The sequence below is a fragment of the Anarhichas minor genome, unplaced genomic scaffold (genome assembly GCF_050575085.1).
Source record: "Anarhichas minor isolate MPS153535 unplaced genomic scaffold, ASM5057508v1 ptg000021l, whole genome shotgun sequence".
NCBI classification, from domain to species: Eukaryota; Metazoa; Chordata; class Actinopteri; order Perciformes; family Anarhichadidae; genus Anarhichas; species Anarhichas minor.
In genome coordinates, this window is record NW_027466467.1 from 3,757,672 (window position 1) to 3,781,930 (window position 24,259).

Genomic DNA, 24,259 nt, shown 5'->3' on the forward strand with positions numbered 1-24,259 from the left:
CCATATTTACCCTTTTCATTCGTTTTTTTCATGCATAGAAAGGACAGCAAAGTAAACATGATGCAGCAGAACAGAATGCCTGTGTCATTTATGAATAAAAACATCGCTTACATTTTCCACTCATGTTTATGTTTAAATTTAAAATGTGGATGAAAAGTTGGATGGAAACACATTTTTTTTGTCTATGGGGAAATTAAAATAGCTCCTCCCTCTGCAACTTTATTGTTTGAAATAATTATGCAGCTATGTAGGACTCTGAATTTGCCTTACATACATTTGTGGTGTCTTGTAATTAAAAAACAAAACAATTCCATCAAGTATTTTTTTTAAATATTTGTCATTTATAACATTTAATTTATTTTTCATCGTACATCTTTGGTCTTCCAAACCTAATGACAGGAACAGTGTCCTTGGATGTTTTTTCCACTCTTGACGTTCCTCCCGCCTCCGTCTCAGCTGATCCGTTGTGATTGGCTCTTTAGCTATGACAGCTTCCGCTCGACATCTGAACTGTAGCCCTGATTGGTTGAAACTTCCTGACCTACGTAGGAGACCCCGCCTTCTCTCCGGCAGAGGACAGATTGAACATGGCGGCCTCCGTGAGATGCTTTCTCCGCTCAGGAAAGGTATGACTATTATTCGGGTAAACGGTTACTCTAAATTTGTTGATTATGAGTGTAACTAACGGCGTCTCTCTGTCTTTTCCTACAGAATGCCGTGTCGGCTCTAGGACCGCGGGGATTTCACAAGAGCGCTCCGGCCGCTGCGCAGGTCAGTGCTAGCAGCTAGCATGCTAGCTTTAGCTCCAGCTGTTGTTGGGTTTTATTTTGTTTTACTGACAGATGACAGTCGTTACTGTCAGAATGTTACACAGTCGGACCAGCCTTCACCTCCTCCAGCGTTAAGCTTGAAGGTTCCTACTGTTCTACTAAAGATGTCACATCATCAGTTCTCAATGCCTCTCGTCTCTCTGTCCTTGTGCTGCTGTGACAGCCAAATCTCAATCAACTAAAGTTTAAAGCTTTGTTGATTGCTTTGATATAAATATAAATTATTTTATATTCTATAATATAATTTTATATAATATATAAAATTGTGTATGTGTATATATATATATATATATATATATATATACACAAAATAATTAATAAATAATTAACAAAATAGCAATATAGCCATCGTTATAGCTGCAAAAAAATAAATAAATTCTGTACAAACTGGAAACTGTAAATAATCAGTGTGTCTCACTAACAGGATGGTTTGATTTGTTTTCAAAAGACTGTTCTGACAGTAGAGCGTCTGTACTCACTGCTGTGCTGCTGTTTTCTTTTTTGTTAGATGATGGTCCGTGATGCCTTGAACCAGGCAATGGACGAGGAGCTGGAGAGGGACGAGCGGGTGTTCCTGTTGGGCGAGGAGGTGGCCCAGTACGACGGAGCCTACAAGGTGAGTGGCAACCAAAAGAAAACACGAGTATGTGGTCACTGTTGGTGAGTGACTTTTTTGGCTTTTTTATTGACAAATTCAACCCGGGAACCCCTTATTTCAAAGAGTTTAACGACCGGTTTCTAACAGTTGCAGTAGAATTCAGTGACGCTCTGGATTCAGGAGAGAACTGGAATAAACAACCAGGGGCTGGACTTTCCAGCAGCTGAGCCTGTTCACTCAGCGCTGCAGCGATTATTTGAGTCTCTTTAGAGGAAAACTACGGTATATTACAACTGGGTTCTTAAAGCCATAGTCGTGTGTGTGTGTGTGTGTGTGTGTGTGTGTGTGTGTGTAGGTGAGCAGGGGTCTGTGGAAGAAGTACGGAGACAAACGCATCATCGACACTCCGATCACAGAGGTGAGACTCTCAAACCTTCACTAATGTTCTCTGTGGAAGTGAATCAGCTCAGTGTTTGTGATCCAAACACTCCTTCAGAGGAACAGCTGTTAACATCTCTCTCTCTGTCTGTCTGTGTCTCTCTCTCTCTGTGTCCCTCTCTCTGTCTCTCCCTCCCCCTCCTTCCTGCAGATGGGCTTTACCGGCATCGCAGTGGGAGCCGCCATGGTGAGTTTTTTTCCGTCCCCATTGTAACACATTGAGGAAACACACATGAATCCCTAACCGTACATTAGCATTATGACTCTGGATAAGCGCATCATGCAAGAGGCCACCTGCTCATCAGATTGTTATCTAATCTGTGACACACACTCTTTGAACCACAAAACTTTACTTCACATCTTGGTTTGTGATGAAAACAACTTTAACATATTAAAACGATTATGTTTAGACGAGAAGGCCTCTTGTTGAATGATGGCTCCTCAGTGTTATTTCACTAATATTAAACTTCCGTCCCCTGCAGGCCGGCCTGAGACCCATCTGTGAGTTCATGACCTGGAACTTCTCCATGCAAGCCATCGACCAGGTCATCAACTCTGCAGCAAAGACCTGCTACATGTCCGCCGGTCTGCAGTCGGTGCCCATCGTCTTCAGAGGCCCCAACGGAGCGTCGGCAGGCGTCGCCGCTCAGCACTCGCAGTGCTTCGCAGCGTGGTGCGTTCACTGACACCTGATAACTGTTAACTCTTAATAATGTGTGCAAGGTTCTTTATTGTAGCTTCATTACAACTTGCTTTTGTACTTTTGATAATTTTATCAGCAATAGTACAAGTTAACAGCTGTGATTGAGGAAAAACAAAACAAAAGCTGTCAAACAAGCAAATAGACAAAACAAGCGAAAGTAAGTCCCCAAAAAATTAGGCACCCTTCAAAGGTGGAAGCAACAGTGGGTGACGGTAGTGCTTTCTTCTGTCTGCAGGTACGGTCACTGTCCAGGTCTGAAGGTTGTGAGTCCCTGGAGCGCAGAAGATGCCAAAGGTCTCCTGAAAGCCGCCATCAGAGACGACAACCCCGGTGAGACGCGACACACGACAAGAAGACCGACGACTGATCTCAGTCGATGTACAGTGTGATGTTAGCTTACCGCTCGGTCTCATAACGCATCGTCTATCAAGCTGACGACTGATAGGAGGCGATATTCATGAGGATAGACGAGCTAATCTTAAACCACTAAAAATCTAAATCGTTGTCAGACGATGGCGGGCGGGTTCAGAGATTACATTTCAGCCAACGAGCTCCGCCTCTTTTGAGACACGGACTGCAAACGGAAACCAGAATGCTACCAATACTCAAATTGTGATTCATTCACATTTTCATACATATGAATGCTTCATTTGTTAAAAGAGATCAGCTGCCGTTATCAAAAGCGACACATCCATGTGAGTGGTGGTTTGCTCCGAGCTCAAGCTGATGACTGAAGACTGAAGTTTAAGAATGCGTCTTTGAGAGACGGATACATTTACACCTTTAATTTATGCAATCGTGAATGCTTCTGGGATGCATTTACACTAAAGGGTCTTTTCACACAGAACAAGACATCAGCAGTTACCCATAACTGTAAACGGGCTTCACTGTTTTTTACTGAACTGTGTGTGTGTGTGTGTGTTTTTTTTTGCAGTGGTGTTCCTGGAGAACGAGCTGATGTACGGTGTTCCCTTCGAGATGTCAGAGGAGTCTCAGTCCAAAGACTTCACCATTCCCATCGGAAAAGCCAAGGTTGAGAGACAAGGTGAGACTTGGTGGCAACAGGACTTCAGGAAGCTTCACGCAGTCGCTGCACCCAAAAACAGATAGTTCTAGCATCATAGATCATAGATCACTGTCACGAAAACTGTCTGTTCACGCGCACGTCTTAGCACCGTTTCAAATAACGGTTTAACGGTTTAAACAGGAAGAAGATTGTCTCTGCGCTGCAGAAAATACTTCGGAGGAAGAACAGAGTAGAACTATTTCTGAAAGTTAACACTTGAGTATGCAGGCGGCGGGAAACATCGATTAATTATCCTCTGGTTGTTGAGGTTTATGTTTCTTTTCTTTTTTTTAAATGGTCACGTGATCGGCTTAAATGTTGCAAAGGTTATAGATATTTACACCTTTCCCAAAATGTTGAACTATTCCTTTAACTTGCGTAAATCACTACAGCTCACACAGGTGCAAAAGTGTGTAACTGCTTTATAGAGAATAAGGTGGCATTTGAAATACAAGTAATGAGCGTTTTGTTATGAACATGATGAACCGGAGGTTTGTGAGGGTGTTCAGTTAAACGTGACCTGGATGTCAAGAGATCTGTCTGTGTCACTGTTGTGTTCCTGAACTTGTCGTCTTCTTCTTCTTCATCTTCCTCTTCTGCTCCTCCTCCTCCTCTCTCTGTTTCAGGGACTCATGTCACTTTGGTCACTCACTCTCGGTACGTCAGTCACTGCCTGGATGCCGCCGTCGTCCTCGCCAAGGAGGGGATCGAGTGTGAGGTAGAGGAAGGAACACAACACGCTGTTATCTGACACTAATGACCTGCACTCGGCAGCCTGTTAACTACTTCCTGTCTGTGTGTGTCAGGTGATCAACCTGCGGACCATCCGTCCCTTGGATGTGGACTGCATTGAGACCAGCGTGATGAAGACCAACCACCTGGTGACAGTGGAGGGCGGCTGGCCTCAGTTTGGTGTTGGAGCTGAGATCTGCGCCAGGGTCATGGAAGGTAACGGCTGCATTACACCGCGTTCAAGCTCCTTTCAGACTCTTAGACTTCATGTAACTATTTCTGCCCCTCAAATCCTTGAATGTGTGGACTCTTGTCCTGTGATTGGCTGGTTTAAGTCATACGTCGCTCTCCCTTCATGGGGTTAAATACGAACAGTGAGCTTGGAGAAATCTGGAGATTTTAGGGTATAAACTAAAATACAACGTCTAACCTCCTGTGTGTGTTTTCAGGTCCTGCCTTTAACTACCTGGACGCCCCGGCCACCAGGGTGACGGGCGTCGACATCCCCATGCCGTACGCCAAAATCCTGGAGGACAACAGCCTGCCGCAGATCAAAGACATCATCTTCTCCATCAAAAGGACCCTCAATGTCTGAAACGCACACTCAAGACGAACCCACCTGAATCCTCTTTGTCTTGACGGTGGAAACATCGTCTGGTAAAACAGTTGAACCGTGTGTAAATACAGCCAAACGGTAACTTTAAAAAGAAAATTTAAAAAAACTCCAGATTATAATGTTATTCGCCAGATGTTGGTCAATGAAGCGCACAGCTGTTTATCTGCACCCAGAGCGGTGGACACGCAGGGTTCAGTCAAGTCGTTGCCTCTAGTAGTCGGCGATAAGCTTGGGTGAACTCTCTGTGTGTAGCTCTAGCTGCTCTCGCTCCACTTCCTCCCCCTTCAAAATAAAAGTCCCTCTATCCTGTAGGCTTTTCTGTTTATCTGGGTAACAACAAAACTCCTGAGTTTGTTCCTGCGTGTTCTCAAATTTAGACTTGCAGACTGTTTAAAATGTGTTTTTTACTCACCAGTAGTTTTGTTGTTAATAAACGCCCATATATTTCTGACCACCAGAACACATTATACTCAGTCTATTAACTAGTGAAGAGGAATGAACCAGCCCGAGTGCTGGAGGTGGATTATTGTTGGGAATATTTATTGTAGCTGCAGCAGCTCTGCCGTTTTTGTTGCTGTAAATTACTCTGTTACAGAAATAAAAACATTTCACTCCCTTCATGCTGCTTCATTCTTTCAGGAGTCCATCCTGTTTACTTCCTGTTCTTGGCAGGTGAAGCCTTCTGCTCTCTGATTGGTTGGTTTTCGTGATCTCACAGGTGTTTACTATCTACCTAAATCCAGCCTGTTCCTGTGGATGTAACGTACAACAAAGAGGAGAGCAGCGAGGCCACGTTTGCAGTGATGTTTCTGGAAAAACTGGTTTTAAACTTGTTTTGCCCCCAAACAAAGATGTCACCCTCCCAGAATCATCTTTGAAGATGAAAACTGGATAACTGGTAAGAAATCCATTTCCCCCTAAAGTTTTGCACTGCGGGGTCGATATGACCGTCGCACACCGAGGGATGAGGTCACTCGTGTGGCTGAAGACGACCCAAAAACCACGGTGACATTTAATTATGTTGTTAGCTAATGATATGCAAGACGTTGAATAAGTATTCAGATCTTTTTACTTCAAGCAAAAATATTTGCATCAAAATATACTAGTACCAGAAGTTAAAGTATGCAGAATGGCCCATTTCACTATATATATATTCATCATATATGAGTGACGTATTCATGCATACATCACTATAGTGCTGGGAAGCTTAACTTAAGATAATATATCATTTATATTTTGTAATCTGCAGATTAACCAGTAACTAATGCTATTTCAATTTAAAGTAAGTTAGAAATATAAAGTGGCATGAAATGGAAATACTCCTAAAAAGTGTCGTGAATGTTCTTATTTATATTCCACCTTTACAAAATCAAGCCTCAATCAAAAGGAAAAAACATTAAAATCAATTGTTTTCCATAAACAAACAAGATGACGTTGTTGTGCAGTAGATCTGCATCACCTCAAAGAGAAGCGAGACGGGTGAAGCCTTCAACATGTTTTTATTGACTTTTACAATACGATGTCATCGGACTCGCTGCGGTTCAACAGAAAACATCCGTCACATTCCTCCAACAAGACACACTAAAATAATATTCACTGCAGAAAGAAAGAAAGCTCTGGCGTTACAACTCAAACTATATTACAGCGTCTCCTGGTTCACAAACTTTCATTTCATTTTCTAACCAGGAGAGAAAAGTTCATCCGCAGTTTTACAAACGATGGAAATATTCAGTGAACTCCACAGAAAAGGATCGAGAAACACTTTATTTTATGAGCCTCTAATATCTAATATCTTAATGTCCCGGAAAGATCTATGTACTCTGGTGATAATGCTGAACGTTATTCTCCATAGATCTATTTAACCCACACCAGTTTAGCCATTATTGGAAGTCTCCATTTTCTTCATAATTAGTGTCACATTATATAGTCCTTTCATTTAAATTATGGACTATATAGTCAAATTAAAAAGACAATTTCCAAGATAAATTGTTGAATTCTAAGAAAAGAAGAATTGTCAGATTTTTGACAATCGTATATTTTAGTTTTCTTTGCTCTAATGCTGCGTTCAGGTCATGTTGGAGTTACCGTAATCACCAGTCGTACGACTTGTAAAAAACATTCAAGCGAACATCTCGGTCGCAACGACGACTAAAAACAGATTTTTCTAAAAGCTCTAGAAGTCGTTCATGATCTCTGTTCCTGAAAACGAAACACATGGAAGCCTGTCGTACGTTATTTCATAGTTTTAATGATATTGTTTGTATTCTACGGACAATATGTTTAACCCTCGCATTACCAACTCTGTGATCATACAACATGTAGAGTTTATGCCTCAAACGAGCACATTGAAGCCGTTATCCTGATCTGATGGTTCACTACGGCCGACAAACGGGAAACAAAGAAAGACAAAGCAACAAACTTTCCCTCAGTTGTGCATCCACAGAAACATTTCAAACAAACGCACAGCTTCAGTCTGTAAACAGAAACAGCTGAAGACGTCCAGTTCTGAGGATGAAAATCGAAAACCATTTTCTGTTCCTGCGAGTTTATAAACAAGCAATGTGGTGCCAACTGTACGGACATATTCTGAGAGAACACAGCTTTTAAGAAGACAGTTAGCCTCTTAGTAGCAGCTTAACTGTTGGCAAAATCAAATAATTTTTCAAAATATAACTTTCTTGAAGGATTGCAACTTTGTTACCACAATATTTACCTTTTATCATAAATCAAAGTCTTTCTTCTGAAGTTATGAAATTGTCCATGTAACATTTTGCCTTTTTTGAATTTCATACAATATTTAGGACAAACGTCTGATTTATTTTAGTTCTCTCTTACGTCCCATAAATTGGTGCCAGACTGCGGAGTTCTGCCCAGAAACCTCTAAGAGTTGAAAACATATCAGTTCATCAGTAAATTAATATCAGGCTGTGCGACCTGCAAAACAAAATGTTACCAAAGAATTAATTTTGGAAGCTGCTACCGAGTAAGGTGGAACAAAAGAGGAAGTTGGTTGCGGTCCAACCAACCAGAGACCCGTCGGGGTTCAAAACGATGCCGACCAATCAGCTGTGAGTGTTGTATTCTCGGTCAAGCTTCTTTTCTGGGAACAAATTAATTTTTTTATCTAATGACAAAATGAAAAATTTAAAGTAAAGCTCTCAATAGTTTCCCTCCAGTTATGGCCCTCCTACTATTCCCAGAATCCCTTTCAATATCACCCAGAGAAGAGGGGCGGGACCTCTGTCCTGCTCTCTGATTGGATGCGGGGCCAGTTGAGTCTATAAAGTCTTAAGGAGCCGATAGGTCGGATCGTCCGACTTCTGAGTGCCCCTTCAGAGGGTCGAGCCTCACCACCACCACCCGCCTCTTCTTCGGCTCAGACCCTTCTTCATCATCATCCTCCTCCTCCCCCCTCTCCTTCACCTTTCGCTTTGCTCTCTCCTTCCTCTTCTCCTTCTTTGCCTTCTTCTTCCTCCTCTTCTTTTCCTTCTCTGTCTTTTCCTCCACTGCCCGATTCTCCTCTTCCTCTTCCTGCACTACATCCTGCACTTCCTCCTGTTCCACTTCTAACTCCTCCACCGCCATCTCCATTTCATCTTCTTCTTCCTCCTCGTTTTTTTCTTCCTCTGCTTCCTCCTCCTCCTCTGCATCATCCTCCTCCTCCTCATCTTCTTCTTCCTCTGCATCCTCCTTCTCCTCCTCCTCCTCTTCTTCCTCCTCTTCCTCCTCTTCCTCGATATCCCCTTCCTCCACATCTGTCATCTGTTCTCCTTTCGGCAGCTGTAGTTTGATCTTCATCCTCTGTCGTCCGTTCTGTGCCGACTGTCGGGAGCAGAGCATTTTCGATGATATGCACAATATTACTTTTCTATTTTAGTTTCTGTCAGTATTACTTCGTATGCACTTTATATTTATACTCTTCTTTTTAATCATGTTATTGTAATTACTTTTTCCATTTGCACTGGCGTTAGTATAACTTACTACTCCATTGATAGATATATATAGAGATATATATATATAGAGATATAGATAGATAGATAGATATAGATATATATATTCTTCTGTTGTAATCTTTAATCAAACTCTGGCACAAGATTTTCCTTCTGGATAAATAAAGCGTTATCTCATCATAGTTGAATTGTGCAAACACATAAAAACATCTGGCTGCAGCCAACATGTGTGTGTAAACACGTCAGATACTCACCGCCTTGCTGCCATTCCGCAGCCTGTGCAGCAGTAACCGGACGGTGTCTTTGTTCTGACACAGTCCCATGGTGTTGAGGGCGTCCAGGGCGGAGCCCGAGCAGCCCTGCAGGCGGAGCTCCGCCCCCAGAGCGGCCTGCAGGAAGTTGTTCTTCCAGATGTTCCTAGTGAAGAGCGGGATGGAGAGCGCCACCACGGCCCGGCGCATCAGCAGCGTCTGGGCCTGATCCTCTGACATCTGACTACCACACGAAACAAACAGAACACCGAGGAGGTCTTAGTAGATGTTTTCTTGCTGAGATTGAAATGAGCCACCACCACCAGCAGGACTCCTCAACTCTTCCGCCCCAATCCCCCGAGCTAACTCTTCAACCTGAGACTTACTGGCTGCTCTTGGACAGAGCATTGATGTCGGGGAACAGCGATGTGAGGCAGGTGGTGACGAGCGGAGCTTTGTCCTGGGCCCAGCTCAGACAGCGCCGCCAGGGGAAGGACGACAGCGGCTTCCTGCTCGACACCTTCTGGTGGAAGGGATTGTCCGTCTGTCGCGTCAGCGCCTTCATCTGCACCGCCACCAGGAAACACAGCGCGCCATGATTACACAACAGTGGAAAAAAAATGTGCATTATGAAGAATTAAAGCAGGATGCGTTTGTCCTGATCGACCAGGAGGAGCCTTCGTCCTCACCTCTTCTTTCAACTGTTTGCTCCAGAACTCCAGCATGGGCTTCCGGGCACCTTTAGCGGACCAGAGCATTTTGAAAGCGGACTTGTAGCACGACTTGCTCACCAGCAGCGCGGCTTTGCTCTTCTTTCCCATCCGGCGGCCTTTCTTCTTCCTGTCCCTCACCTCTGGCTGCAGTCACACAAACGTCAAACCTCAATGCATCCCAAAGTGACACGATCATATCAGTGTGTAAGTAAACTTTACAGCCGGGACCCTAAACCCCCTATGTGGAGGATTATCTAGTGCGCTAGTTGGCCACTTCAGCTCATTATTTTCATTTGGTATATGTTGTGCAGTCACAATCCACCGTGCACTACTTTTGGAAAAGTTTGACTCGAGTCTAACCAATACTAGATTTTTTAGTGAGAGCTAAATATTGCTCTTATAGTATATAAACCCATATTGAGGTATTATATAAATGCATGATTAACATTCTCTGTTTTACGTAGAGAATTCAGGCAGCACTACAAAGCAGTAAACACGCTGTACAGTGAATACGGATTAGTAAGCTAAATTTGGACACAGCATACGTTAATGTACACTTTTGCAAAACACTCAGCTTCTCTAGAGTTACGACTTCATTTCTTATCCAAAAAAGATGGTAATTAGGGGTTTACTTGTATATTTGCATATATATTGATTGTTCCTGTGTTGTATAGAGCAAAGAGATGTAACCTCTGGCTATATATTCCCTTTGTATTTGGAACTAGGGAACATTTATCAGGGGAAATGCATTCAAAACAGGATCACGTGTTGTTAAATGTTCATCTGAGTTTTATATCGAGATAGTGTCACACACACACGCACGCGCACACACACACCTGATACGGTTTCAGCCACATAGCTCTCTTCCCGTTCTGTTTCCGTTTGCATTTGGTCCTGATGACCTGCGCACACGTCTCGCACAGGAAGGACTTGTCGTGCACGGTTGTCGTGGAGTCCGGGAACACCCAGTGCACGGCCTCCGCCGTGGTGAAGGTGAACACCGCCCTCCGGTTGAAGCTGCGGCCCTGTTTCTCAAACGCAACCTTGCAGGCGGAGCAGCTCCTGTCCTCCGGATGCTTGGGACGCCGGCCGCCAACTCGATGAACCTGAGAGACGACGGTCGCAGCAGCAGCGTCTGTCTTTCGGGGGCCTTCTTCTTCTTCGGCCTGCAGCGGAGTAAACGCACACACGTGGTTTACAGGTGGACAGTCCACCTCCGCACCCACCGTCGTTGAGCTTTCTTGCAAGACGACTCCGCCGTCTGCAGCATCCGTGGACGTGGAGTTATTGGCCGCAGTAGTTTCAGCATAGTCGTGCTCGGACGCGGCAGCCGCATCGTCATCTTTACCTAACTTCGTTTGGGTCTTTTTAGTCGCCATGACGACAACGGAGAGCCTCCAGTTTTTTTTTTTAAAGTTGCAACGACTCCAGGAGCAGATGTAAAACACAAGAGACGTGATCCAACCGGATGTAGCCGCAGATAAACAATGTTTAGTTTCCGTGTTTTATGTTAGCTGAGAGGCCGCTGGCGCCCCCCGGTGTTAGGGGGCCGGTACTACGCCTTCTTCTTCTTTGAGGTTTATTTGCGGTTGGCAAACAATGAATTGGTGCATTACCGCCACCAACTGGTCTGGAGTGTGGATCAGGATGTCTAGTACTTACTGTATAGTATAAAAAATAAAATAAAATAAATGAAATAAATAAAGAAATTAAATGAAATTAAATAAATAAGAAAAAAAACAACTGGCTCATATTTTCTTAATAATATTAGTTAGTCTAAATTGAAATAATACTTGTTTTTTTTTCTTTTGCAGAATATCCACTACATCAAACCGTACCTCCATCTTGCCGAGGTCTCCAATCAGCTCCCCTCTTTCCTGCTCATATTTCTGACATTGCACAATAATGTGTTCTATTGTTTCATGTTTCTGACATTGCACAATAACGTGTTCTATTGTTTCATGTTTCTGACATTGCACAATAACGTGTTCTATTGTTTCATGTTTCTGACATTGCACAATAACGTGTTCTATTATTTCATGTTTCTGACATTGCACAATAACGTGTTCTATTGTTTCATATTTCTGACATTGCACAATAACATGTTCTATTGTGTCCTTTTGCCCACAATAGTTGCATTGGCCTGTTTCATGTTTACCTATTTTTTGAAGCATACTGTTTAGGCCAAGGCAGATACTACATGTATCTACTGTTTATTTAAAGGATGGATGGACACTTTCTTCAGCTAAAATATTTAATATAAATATTTAAGCTAAATAGTAACTAATTCTGTTTTTCATTTCTGCCTCTGGATTAGCATTTAGACTTTGTTTGCATTAATAATCAGCACAGATTGAAGACCATGATCTCGGTAAAATGAATTTATAAAATAATTTTGTCATTCATTCAAACTTGTACTTAAAGCTACTGTAGTGGAAAATTTCTATGATTAATCGGGAGAAGAGTCAAAGTTTTCAATCTATGTCAATAAACAGAGTCTTGAGAGAATCAACGTTGTTTGTCTTTTAATGCTTGCAAGCAGGACAGCAGTTTGACAGACACGTATCTCAATGTACTGTCAAAAAGCTTCGTCAAAGTGCAATATTCAACATCATTTATGCATACAAAAGGTTCACGCCTTTACAACTTCAGATAATGTGTCAAAAGGGGAGTATAAGTATTTCAGACACAGGCTGTCTGTTTCTGCTCATTAGATATTTCCGTCAGGGCATTCAGTTCTGGAGTCAAGGTCTCTCTGTGTCTTTGTCTTACCAACAAAGAACATCATCTGCAGAACTGCTGTTCTGTGTCTGCCTGTGTTCCTCACTTTCAGTTGTACATTCTTTAAAACTTCACATGATACTATAACATATTTTCCCATTACACTACTCTTAGGAACTTTTATTTATTGTTGATTGGGGCAGTCCCTGTGGACGGAAGCATTAGTGTTTCTGAGCATCATATTATTAGGATAAACATTTACTAAAGGAACAAAAAGTAGAGAAATCATTCTACCCATTTCAGAATCTATTTTATAGTAATTATTGATGCCTTACTGTGTACAACCCTTTAATATTGCAGCTGGTAACGGTGGAGCTCATTTTAATGGTGTTATATACTGCTAGGTAACTTAACTATACGATATCATCACTTATAACTTGATTTTTATTTCGTATTAATAATCTAAACGTAGTGGAGTAAGAATTAATGTACAATATTTGCCTCCAGAATTTAGTGGACTAGAAGGAAAAATGGCAATACTCAAGTAGAGTACATTTAAATGGTATTTAAGTACAGCACTTGAATAAATTCACTTTATTACGTTCCAGCATTGACACTGACTATAATATATACTCATGTTTCTACTATTCATATCTGTATATTGATAATAACGACTCTTATTTTGACAGGTCTTACCGGAAGTCTTCTCCTATTCGACGCGTGCTTGACAGAACTGTAACTGATGGATGTAAAAAGGCTATTTTAGCTCGTTAGCTAGATGTTCTACCTTCCACCTGTGTGTCGTGTTAAAGCAGTGATGGAGCAGTTATCGGTAAGACCGAACAGATCTTATTATTACATTTATTTTAAACGGATCAAAGTGACGGTGTGACGTATTCTTGCTCCTTCATGTATTTACATTATGTTGCAAAATACAAACGTGTCACAGCGTGTTTGACGCAGTGACACCAAACTACAGCCTCTAAAATGACCACATTTAGTCATCGTCAAAATCAGCTGAATATGATCACTGTACACATGTGTATGCGCTTGTGTATTCATTTAAACTACTTATTTACTTCTTAGTAGCTTAATCTACAGTAATAACATTATTTATTAGTTGATTAACTAGATTTTGTATTAAGATTCTGAATCTGCAAAGTAATTACATTTATTAAATACATGTAGTGTTGGGAAAAATGAAATGTTTGCCTCTGAAATGTAGTGGAGCAAAGTATAAAGAAGAAGAAAATGGAAATACAAGTACAGTACAAGTACCTCCTGTACAGATACCAGTAAATATCACTTTTCTGTCAATCAATTAATCAATTAGCTGATAAACTGTTTCTGCTCCATTACTGATGAGTAATAAAACATATATTTTCATCATTGAGGGTTTTAATTGTAGCATACTCTTGCTAGTTCCTTAAGATCACCAAACCCTCGCTTTAAATTGGTTAAGTTAGTAAATGTCTGTAATGTGTTTCATGACCCTGATGAGAGCACAATGAGATGTTAAAATGTGTGTCAAATTTAAAGTCAACCAGAGTTACAGTGTGAAGGATTTCCATGAATTCATTACAGCGCCACCATGTGGCTGATTGCAGTCATACGTCTTGGGAAGCACTTCCACATTAATCTCCTGTTGACCACCATGAGACCTTATTTGTACAGTTGTCAACGACGAGAGACAAATCATTTTTTATCCCATCTAAAAATTTGCCATAAATTACACATTTGATGACATTTGATTTGATTAAAGGACAATTTTGCATGTCAAATAAGTGGCATTTTGTAATAAACCTTTTGAAGTTCAAGACTGTGAACATATGTAATTAGAAAGAGTAAACATCCAATAGTTGAATAAATGATGTCTCTCAGTGAAGCTGTGATTGTTTCATACCGGGATGTACTCACACAAACAACAGGTTGTGATCGTTTTTTTTGCTTTATGGCTGAATAATTAACGCATCAGGTAAGATAACGTTACATTTGTGCATGGGTACAACCAAGTTACTTAGCCAGCTAGCTAGCCAAGGTGACGGCTTGGTGACGTGTACTGTGTGAGACACCAGATGTAAAAAATAATAACAAACCGACATAAACTCAGCAGGGGCTTGAATCTAATAATCAACACATATTACTAGGGTACTAGACTCATTTTTAAACCCTTTTGTTATTCTGCATCAATGCACAATATTGCACAAATATTCACAATTCTTTAAGCTCTGGTTTGGTCTCAATGTTCCACTTTCTTCACCAGCTAAAAGCTTTAACTTTGTCTGGGTGTTGTTTGGTGCTGCAGTGGGTTTATCAGAGCTTGTTTCATGAAAACAGCTGCTGGAAACAATGTTGATGAGAGCAGTGAGACTGGAAAACCAAAACAATAAAGCTTTATTTTATAACTGAAAGACTACAACGATTGTAGCCTCTTTTAACTTTATAGCTGGAAAAAGCTACAGGGCGAAAGTGAGACCTCTGTAGGCTACTTGGTTAACAGCACGAGGCTACGTGGTGCTACCAGTATAACACGCACAAACCTCTGAATAAAGTGTCACCAGTTGAGTTGCATTGTGGGCAATGCAGGCGCCATTTTTTTGACAAAGAAGAAGATTGCATGCAGTAAAAAAAGTCTCTGGTGCTGCTGCATGAGTTTGCAGGATGCTGAAAATGTAAATTGAGAGATCCTCAGCCTGAAACAGCTGAGTCTCATTTGCGATGAACGATATTTAATCACAGCTTGTTAAAAACGTGCGTCATTAATCAATTTGTCTGTTTTACAAAAAATCTGAGTTTTGTTTCTGAGATTTAAGGACGGAGGTCCACAGCTCTTCCTCCTGTTCCTCACTGGCTTGGCACACGGTGAACACACATCAGTTACACAAGACTGATCAGCCGGATGATGAAGTCTGGACCACGGCAACGCAGCCGCATCAGCTGGGTCGCTTATCCCCATGGCAACCGTCTCATCGACCTCTCGTTGCAGGTGTTGGTGGAGACGATGTCGTCGACGGTCTGACCCCGAAGAGAAGCAACGCTGCAGATGGAGAATGGAGACCTGGGTCACATGGTACGTGCGAGTCATGTTTTCCGGTCTGAACTGTTCTATGAAGGTATATTTGTGTCTTTTATTACGCAAACAAAGAGTGAAGTGCTGCTACATTTGAGATCATTTTAAACAAAACAGCAATATAATGTCAACTGACCTCCATGTGGCTCATCACAGTAACCTCCCGTCAGTGTTTACAGTGGAAGCAGATACCAAGAGCCAAATCGAACCCACCAATACAAACTCCCGGCTCATTCAGCAGCGTATGCCCCGCCCACTACATCCAAACTCAACTCGTAGGGTTTTGATTTGCAGCCAAATGTTCTCGTTTCATAAGCAAAATTGACAAATAATTTATTCTCCGTTCATATATTTTTACTTACAAACTTGATTTTTGATTGCAGTGCGAGAAACTTGCTCTCAAAACATTTTTTGTTTGTTTGCGTAATAAAGACACAAATATACCTTCATACTGTTCCCACTTTCCGTCAGTTCAGCCTTTGGCTAGTTGAACAACGGCTGTGTTATCATATTACTGTTCTACATACTACACATTACATACTCTATCAGTATGTCCTGCGCACTAAATTAACGATTAGTAATACGTTTTCTCTGCATCACATGACCGTATCGACCGCAACATTACAGGTTGAAGCTACCGTTCAATGTAAATTGGAGCTGTATTTGAACATTGATGTAGCGTTAAGACATCTGTTAGCTATGTAAAGATATAGCTCAGCACTTTCGCTGTAGTTGGCGCTGTTAGCACTGTTAGCACTGTTAGCTACGAGCCTCTGGTTCGCCGTCGCCATGTTGAGAGCCGTTGAGAAGCAATTGAAATGCTCATAGTCTCGTATCTTGCACTTTCAAATATCACTCATATAGTGTCAATATACTTTTAATGGTAAATTATATATTTCCATAGTTAAAATGCTCACTGTTCTTTAGAATGTTAATGTCATCACTACCAATAGAAATGTACGCATCCCATATACATAGTGATTGGTCATGTTTACCTTACCGTGCTCAGCTTTGTTGTCCTTGTTTTTAGCTGTTATGTCTGAGTTAAACTCTTTGTATCAGCACACACTCACTTGACCATTAAAGCTGATTCTGGTGCATCCTGTCATGCACAACATACTCAATTTGTTTCCCTCCATTTAGTATGAATAGTATGTCAGTATGCAATTTTCTACACAGCCAACGTCTGACATTTCAGTGATGAAACATGCTTTTGTGCAGCTGTATGTGTGAGTGTCTGATACTGAGTTAAGTTATGATACCGGTGCTCTCTAAAGCCGAGTTCACACTACACAACTTTCAAGGTTGTCAGATACTGTTCACACTAATCAACATGCTGTCAGGTTGTGATTTTCACGCTGTGTTACATGACTCACCATCAACAGGGGGGGTCACACACTTACAAGATCCTTCATCTGGAATCCCTGATGAGGTCTCAAAACTAGGTTTTGTCACAAAATCCCACGAGAAAAAATAACGCGGTCGCAGCGTAGTCGTGCCACGTGTTCACGTAACAGCCTGTTTCTACACATCAGTACTATTTTCCCTCTATAGATCAGTCACTGTGTTATCTTTACTCATGCAAGCATCCAACACTCTAGGTGCAACAACAACAACTGTGGTCCATGTTGCAGCACACAGCTCACACAGGTAGGCTTCAGGTGAGGTGACCCCTCCACCAGGTTTCCCCTCAACCCGCAGTGCGTTTTCATTGACTTTAGCTCCCCGACAGATCCAGATATTCACCGTTCTGGTCCGTTGTGACCTAAATAGACTGATAGCTACAACTTCGAATTGTATTATGTCATTAAAATATAAACTGCCTTTAATGTGGATGGGTCACATCACGGGCGAGTCCTCACAATAAGGTCCCAATAATTCCATGTATCCTTAACCAATTACATCAGTTACAGTCCTAGTTTTGAGAGTGGTTTTAGTCAAGAAATTAACAGTTTAGATTTGAATGTGGTCCACTTTTTAAAAAAACTTGCAGAGATGTAAATGTCTGTAGGTAAAACAAACAGGCTGCGTCGTGTGTGATATCAGATTCGGGTGTATTTTAAATGTCCATGTGAGATAACAGGACTTCTTCATGCTCTTCTTGGTCAACTAGCCTAAGTTCAAGAGCACACATTTGTTCTCGGTGTTCTCTGTATTGTTTTTCTCTTGACTGCTGTTCCTGCTCTCTCCAGATGGGGGAGCTAGTGACTCTGAACGTGGGCGGCTGCCTGTACAGCACGTCTCTGTCCACGCTGCAGCGCTACCCTGAGTCCATGCTGGGAGCCATGTTCGGAGGAGACCTCGCGACCGTCAGGGACGCTCGCGGAAACTACTTCATCGACCGCGACGGCCCGCTGTTTCGGTGAGTGTGTGTGTGCAGCTAGCGGATCAAGCTAGCTAACTTTCTCCAGGATACAGGGACACAAAATGGATTGGTTTTTTTTAACCGAAAAAAGAAAAGTGATTTTTTTTGCTTTTACTTTTTAAAAGGTCCTCCTCAAAGCACCATCACAACCCAACTGTTGCCCCGTCCAACCTGCACAAACATCAGCCCAGCTTAATTTGCACACAATAATACATCAACAGTCCATCATGACTGCAGTTTAATTTTATGAATGTTGCAGCACCAAATACAAATCATATAATCTTTATGAGCCCATAGTGAAGCGTGCATATACGATACAGAAATTGTGTCACAGGAACAGACTGGCTCACTGTGGACCAATGGGAAAGAGATAGAGAAAGAGTGTCACAGTAGAATCTCCATCTCCGAGCGTCAGTGGCTTCTTACTCTTTACTATTATTATTATTATTTGGGAAGGTGGTCCTTTGGATATTTGTAAACAATCAGAAGTAGGCCTTAAGTTACAAAAGGTGACCTTTATTCATAACTACAGTGACCAGCTGATTTCGGAAATGACTGAGTCTTTATAAACTATGTATTTGTGAGCTGTTTTTAAAGATTTACATTCTCGGTTGGAACCAAAAGGGTTGAGAACCACAGACGGGGCACGAAACACGGACTGTATATAAGAAGTGGACATAGTCACCATGACGTCACCCATTGGTTTGTGGACTGCCAAGATGCCCTAAAGCATACTCTGCTTAATGGTCTATTTGACTCTAAATGGACCATAATTCACTAAATGAACATCATGCTGTATTGAAGAAGACTTGAAACTAGAGATTGAGACCATAAACTCATGTTTACAATGTTTACTGAGGGAATAAATCAATACAATCTGTCTTCTTCTTGCAACCAGAGGAGTCTCCCCCTGCTGGCCGGTAGAGAGAATGCAAGTTTAAGACACTTCAGCATTGGCTTCACTTTTCAGAAAACGGAAGTTGCCGCCTGGTAGGGAAGTAATAAACTATTGAGAGATGTCAGAAATAGTGAAACAAACTTTCTCACTCTGGAGTTGTACAGGAGCTCTCTCCCCTCCCGTCCTGACTTTGACTGACAGTTCAGACTCTTACAGAATCATCAACTCAGCAGTCTGGACTGATCCCGTCTCTGTTTCTGCTGTTTCAGCTACATCCTCAACTTCCTGCGGACGTCTGAGCTGACACTGCCATGCGACTTCAAGGAGGCCGAGCTCCTCAGGAAGGAGGCGGACTTCTATCAGATTGAGCCCCTGATTCATTGTCTAGGAGACCCCAAACCCCTGCTGCCCTACCCCACTGATACCTACGAGGAGGTGGTGGAGCTGTCCAGCACCAGGAAGCTGTCCAAGTACTCCAACCCCGTCGCAGTCATCATCACGCAGCTCACCATCACCACCAAGGTCAGTGGAGATACATACTGTCTGTGGAGATATCATGGCAGAATATTCTGTGATACCAAAACCTAATTATATGCATTATAATCTTATTTCTATTGAGGTATTTCAGTCCAGGTTCATAGATTTGGTTCTTCTCTTAATGGGCACATTCACATCTAGACATTTATATACTTTCATTCTGACAAGAATATACTTTTAAAATTGATTGTTCTATGAGATCAGTGTATGTACATGATTCAACGGTCAATCTATATTGTGCTGCAGATCAGTTAATTTGATTGATGGAGAGCATTTAGATTTAGATTTCGATTTTTTACCGTTTACTTTGTTTTTGAAAAATGGTAAATAAGTAACATTTGTGTTGGAAAACAGGAGCTCAGTCTGGGCCAGTCGATGAAGTCTAAACTACTGCTCCAACACTTAGTCTATTCTGTTATTTTGCTGCTATTGGTGTCCCGAAAGTGTTCGAAAGGAATCACTGGAAGCGGTCACAGTTTGATGCGATAGAGTTTATTCTTTGAGCAAGAAGTAAACCCGAGCAGACCCCAGAGTCCAACTGATTTACCTGCGATTTCTCATATATAGTTCCTCCTTCTGGGGCCAATGCTCCACCTTTATTTTTAAACTCCTCCTTTGTTGTCCTGGAAAAATGGTGTTATATTTTATGGTCCCATCCAAGTTTCACTTTACTAACAGTGTCATGAAAAGTCCCAGACTTCTCAGCCAAGTTCAGGCATGTTTTTTCCTGACGCTATTATTTTCAGGCGATTCCAGAGTGCCTTTTTAAAAAACGTTTAAGTGTTTCCAAGTTATACATTGAATCAAACAGGTTATATGTTAAATTGTTAGATAGTACTACATTAAGACTAGTTCTGATATATTGATTTCATAGATGTGTGCTTAAAACATTGAATATATTTGATAGTGCTGGCTTACTGTGACAAACTTCAACATCTGCAGGTTGAAACTTGCAGTAAAAGTAAATGTTTGTACATAATTTCTGGGTTTTTTGCTACTTTTTATGGTGGGAGGTCAGCACATTTAATTGTTTTATCGCTGAAATTTATTATTATTCCTGTGTGTGTGTTTTTTCTTTGGGATTGGGTGACATGACAAAATATAGCATGAGATGATAAAAATGTGTCCCAAATGTTTCAATAACATTCATACTGTAATATATGTCCCTTTAATACAGTATATCTGGTTGTATGAGATCATTGTGGACAAGGTCACAAATCAATAGAAAGTATTGGATTTGTGTGTTAATGTGATGAAGCACCTTGATTTGTAAGGTATTTTATTTCCTGGTTTAGCAGACATTCCTGTCTGTTTGTTTTGTCCATAAATGTTTGATTTGATTGACATTGATTGACAACACATTTTTCTATTGACCTTGAATGGTTGAATTAAGCATTGAGCTTGAATGGTTTAGGTTAGGCATTGACCAAAATCATTAAGGTTAGGCATTGACCTCTATGTGTGAGGAGATGGACCAACGAGGCAAAGCTGGAGTTACAGTCCTGCTTTGTCTGCACTGATTGGAGTGTTTTTTAGGCTGCTGCTACAGACCTGGATGAGCTCACTGACACTGTGACATCATACATCAGTTTTTGTGAAGACATATGTGTGCCGACTAAAACCTTCTGCACGTATAACAACAATAAACCCTGGTTCACTGCAAGACTCAGGCAGCTTCGTCGGGCTAAGGAGGAGGCCTACAGAAGTGGGGACAGGATCCTGTACAACCAGGCCAGGAACACACTGACGAGGGAGATCAAGGTAGCTAAGAGGAGCTACACTGAAAAGCTGGAAAAAATGTTTCAGCCAACGACCCCTCGTCAGTGTGGAGAGGCCTGCAAGTATTCACTAACTACAGGAGACCCCCCCACCCCCCCACTGAGGAGAATCACCAACTGACTGACGACCTGAATGTCTTCTACTGCAGGTTTGGTAAGCCCACTTTCACACCCCCCAACTGCCACGTCATCAAACAACCAACTACACCCCCTGCCTCCTCCTCATCTCTCCCAACCGACCCCACCACCGGCACTGAGGATCTGCGAAAAGGATGTGAGTCGGCTCTTCCACAGACAGAAAATCAGGAAGCCACCGGGCCCAGACGGTGTGTCCCCCCTGCCTGAAAGTCTGTGCTGACCAGCTGGCCCCCATCATCACGCAGATCTTCAACTGATCACTGGAGCTGTGTGAAGTCCCCTCATGCTTCAAACACTCCACGATCATCCCGGTCCCCAAGAAATCCTCCATCACGGGATTAAATGACTACAGGCCCATCGCCCTAACGTCTGTGGTCATGAAATCCTTTGAGAGACTGGTGTTCTATTTGTGGACTTTAGCTCAGCGTTCAACACCATCATCGGAGGTACTTCAACCTAAACTCTCCCAGCTCACTGTGCCAGCCTCCACCTGTCAGTGGATCACAAACTTCCTGACAGACAGGACCGCAGGTGAGGCTGGGAAAAATCACATCCAGCACCCGGACTATCAGCACTGGCGCCCCCCAGGGATGTGTGCTCTCCCCACTGCTCTTCTCCCTCTACACCAACGACTGCACCTCAAGGGACCCGTCTGTTAAACTCCTGAAGTTCACAGACGACACAACGGTCATCGGCCTCATCAGGAACGGGGATGAGTCTGCGTACATGCGGGAGGTTGAACAGCTGGTCCTCTGGTGTGGTCAGAACAACCTGCAGCTGAACAAGCTCAAAACTGTGGAGATGACAGTGGACTTCAGGAAGAACCCCCCAACACTGACCCCCCTTACTTATACTGTCCATAGTTGTTAAATTTGTATACCTACATCTGTTCTACATTTTTTTGTTGCCCTTGTTTTAGTTATTATATATTTTTTTCTTGCTTATTGTAAACTTGTGTATGTACATTGAGAGCGAAGTGGAAACCGGAGTCAAATTCCATGTATGCGTACGCATACATGGCCAATGAAGCTGGTTCTGATTCTGATTCTATATGGTTTAGGTTAAGCATTGACCTGGAATGGTTAAGTTTTGGCATTGACCTGGAATGGTTAAGTTTCGGCATTGACCTGGAATGGTTAAGTTTCGGCATTGACCTGGAATGGTTAAAGTTAGGCATTGTCCTGGAATGGTTTAGGTTAGGATAGGTTGTCGTTTTTCTTTAAATTGTAGGTCACCATTTAGACACAACCAGTAGTCACATGACTCTCTTCTTCTTCTCTAGGTCCATGCAATGTTGGAGTCGATCTCCAGCAGTTTCACAAAGTGGAACAAACACATGATGGACACCAGAGACTACCAGGTGTCCTTCACCTTTGGACCATGTGACCACCAACAGGAAGTCAGCCTGCGCGTCCATCTGCTGGACTTCATCTCCAAAGCTGTACGTGGCTTTTTATCTCGTCTTTAACATCATGTGTAGAAATGTTCCTACTAAAAGACACTGTTGAGATCAGTCGGAGTACTCTAACTTCTGACATCAACACCATATAGCTTATATTTTAAATAATAGTAACATTATAACTCAGTCTGCCTGTCTCATTGTTTTCCAGGGTTTCACAATACGGAACACGCGTGTTCACCACATGAGCGAACGGGCCAATGAGAACACAGTAGAACATCACTGGACGTTCTGCAGACGAGCTCACAGAGTGAACGACTGACAGAAGAACAGATGGTTGGACTTACTGACGTCATCGCTGTGTCAATAGACACACATACAGATAAATAGACAAGAGACTTGTTAGTGGTGGCTTTGTTGTTATGCGTTCATATTTTGTATGCATGTGATGTTTTTTTAATCAAAAGGAAGTCTTTTTAGGAGGTCATTTTTTGGAAAGTGAGATCATTTTTGACTCGTTAATATTTCCCTCAGACCAACGTGAGGTTTTTGGAAGGCTAGCAAATTAGAAACATGTGGTACATTATGGTGAGATGTTTTGTTTTTGTTCAACTATCACATATAGCTGCAATGTAAAAGTAAAAGTATGGCCACAGTATGTATGTACAGTATGTATGTATGTAGCTATATACTGTATATCTAGCATATCATCACAAATCTGTTGTATATCAATGACTAGGAAATTATATTATTTGCAAATAAAACAATCTGGATGATTATGATCTTTTTTTTTTACCCACCCTCAGTTCTTCTTTTGTCCACCATTCTCACAGAAATGGACCAATTTTTGACCAATTGAAACTAAAGGTTCCTCCTCCCGCACGATGTTATTGATGGGGACAAAATCCACAATTCACAATCTGTTTAATAATGTATTCAAAAGTTTATTTGAATCTCAAATTAAGCTTATGAGACTTGTTGGTGGCTTTGTGTTGCTTTTTGAATCATAATGAAGTATTTTTTTCTTTTTGGAAAATTAGGTCATTTTGGAAAGTGAGGACATTTCTTGGAATGAAGACTTTTTTTTGTTGTTTTTTTTTGGACAGTAAGGTTATTTTAGGAATGTGAATACATTTTTGAAAGTGGTAACATTTTGGGAAAGTTATGATTTATCTGGAAAGTGAAGTTTTAGGAAAATTTGGTCATTTTTGGAGGGCGAAGTCATTTTTGCAAAAATTTAATTTTTGTAAAATGAATACTTCGGTAAGTTAAGACATTTTTAGAGAATTAAGAAATATTTGGAAAGTGAAGACATTTTTGGAAAATGTGGTCATTTAGGGAAAATTAAGAATTATTTCTGACAGTGAAGTCATTTTTTTAAAACATGAAATCATTTTTGGGAAATTTAGACTTTTTTTGGAGACTTTTCCAAATTGAATAGGGATAACTGGGTAAA

At 41.6% G+C, this 24,259-nt stretch overlaps 3 protein-coding genes across 4 annotated transcripts; 2 read left to right on the top strand and 1 right to left on the bottom strand.

Moving 5' to 3' along the window:
• The first annotated feature begins 524 nt into the window (after positions 1 to 524).
• On the top strand, positions 525 to 5,601 carry pdhb (pyruvate dehydrogenase E1 subunit beta). Its single transcript, XM_076096256.1, has 11 exons — positions 525 to 626; positions 712 to 771; positions 1,339 to 1,446; positions 1,784 to 1,846; positions 2,018 to 2,053; positions 2,349 to 2,539; positions 2,805 to 2,899; positions 3,504 to 3,614; positions 4,262 to 4,353; positions 4,442 to 4,583; positions 4,817 to 5,601. The coding sequence occupies exons 1-11, from the start codon at positions 588 to 590 to the stop codon at positions 4,960 to 4,962; spliced, it is 1,083 nt and encodes a 360-aa protein (XP_075952371.1). The 5' UTR covers positions 525 to 587; the 3' UTR covers positions 4,963 to 5,601.
• Positions 5,602 to 6,463: 862 nt separating this feature from the next.
• On the bottom strand, positions 6,464 to 11,384 carry LOC142954610 (uncharacterized). Of its 2 annotated transcripts, none has more exons than XM_076095722.1 (5): positions 10,734 to 11,384; positions 9,874 to 10,041; positions 9,571 to 9,749; positions 9,188 to 9,431; positions 6,464 to 8,805 (listed from the first exon to the last, which is right to left on the bottom strand). In XM_076095722.1, the coding sequence occupies exons 1-5, from the start codon at positions 11,274 to 11,276 to the stop codon at positions 8,272 to 8,274; spliced, it is 1,668 nt and encodes a 555-aa protein (XP_075951837.1). In that variant the 5' UTR covers positions 11,277 to 11,384; the 3' UTR covers positions 6,464 to 8,271. The 2 variants fall into 2 exon arrangements, with proteins under 2 accessions (XP_075951837.1, XP_075951838.1); XM_076095723.1 differs by having other exon boundaries at positions 9,188 to 9,428; positions 10,734 to 11,383.
• Positions 11,385 to 13,346: 1,962 nt separating this feature from the next.
• On the top strand, positions 13,347 to 23,579 carry kctd6a (potassium channel tetramerization domain containing 6a). The gene is made up of 6 exons (XM_076096319.1): positions 13,347 to 13,450; positions 15,605 to 15,688; positions 17,881 to 18,050; positions 19,221 to 19,473; positions 22,687 to 22,845; positions 23,015 to 23,579. The coding sequence occupies exons 2-6, from the start codon at positions 15,662 to 15,664 to the stop codon at positions 23,123 to 23,125; spliced, it is 720 nt and encodes a 239-aa protein (XP_075952434.1). The 5' UTR covers positions 13,347 to 13,450; positions 15,605 to 15,661; the 3' UTR covers positions 23,126 to 23,579.
• The last annotated feature ends 680 nt before the right edge of the window (positions 23,580 to 24,259 follow it).

Bases quoted from the DNA above. Each gene is read 5' to 3' on its own strand.
- pdhb (XM_076096256.1), top strand. From the start codon at position 588: ATGGCGGCCTCCGTGAGATGCTTTCTCCGCTCAGGAAAG. The intron at 627-711 runs GTATGACTATTA...CTTTTCCTACAG, and splicing joins GCTTTCTCCGCTCAGGAAAG to AATGCCGTGTCGGCTCTAGG. The intron at 4,584-4,816 runs GTAACGGCTGCA...GTGTGTTTTCAG, and splicing joins CTGCGCCAGGGTCATGGAAG to GTCCTGCCTTTAACTACCTG.
- LOC142954610 (XM_076095722.1), bottom strand. From the start codon at position 11,276: ATGGCGACTAAAAAGACCCAAACGAAGTTAGGTAAAGATGACGATGCG. The intron at 10,042-10,733 runs GTGTGTGTGTGC...GTGTGACTGCAG, and splicing joins TGTGGCTGAAACCGTATCAG to CCAGAGGTGAGGGACAGGAA. The intron at 8,806-9,187 runs GTGAGTATCTGA...TGCTCCCGACAG, and splicing joins TGCGGAATGGCAGCAAGGCG to TCGGCACAGAACGGACGACA.
- kctd6a (XM_076096319.1), top strand. From the start codon at position 15,662: ATGGAGAATGGAGACCTGGGTCACATG. The intron at 15,689-17,880 runs GTACGTGCGAGT...TGCTCTCTCCAG, and splicing joins ATGGAGACCTGGGTCACATG to ATGGGGGAGCTAGTGACTCT. The intron at 19,474-22,686 runs GTCAGTGGAGAT...CTTCTTCTCTAG, and splicing joins AGCTCACCATCACCACCAAG to GTCCATGCAATGTTGGAGTC.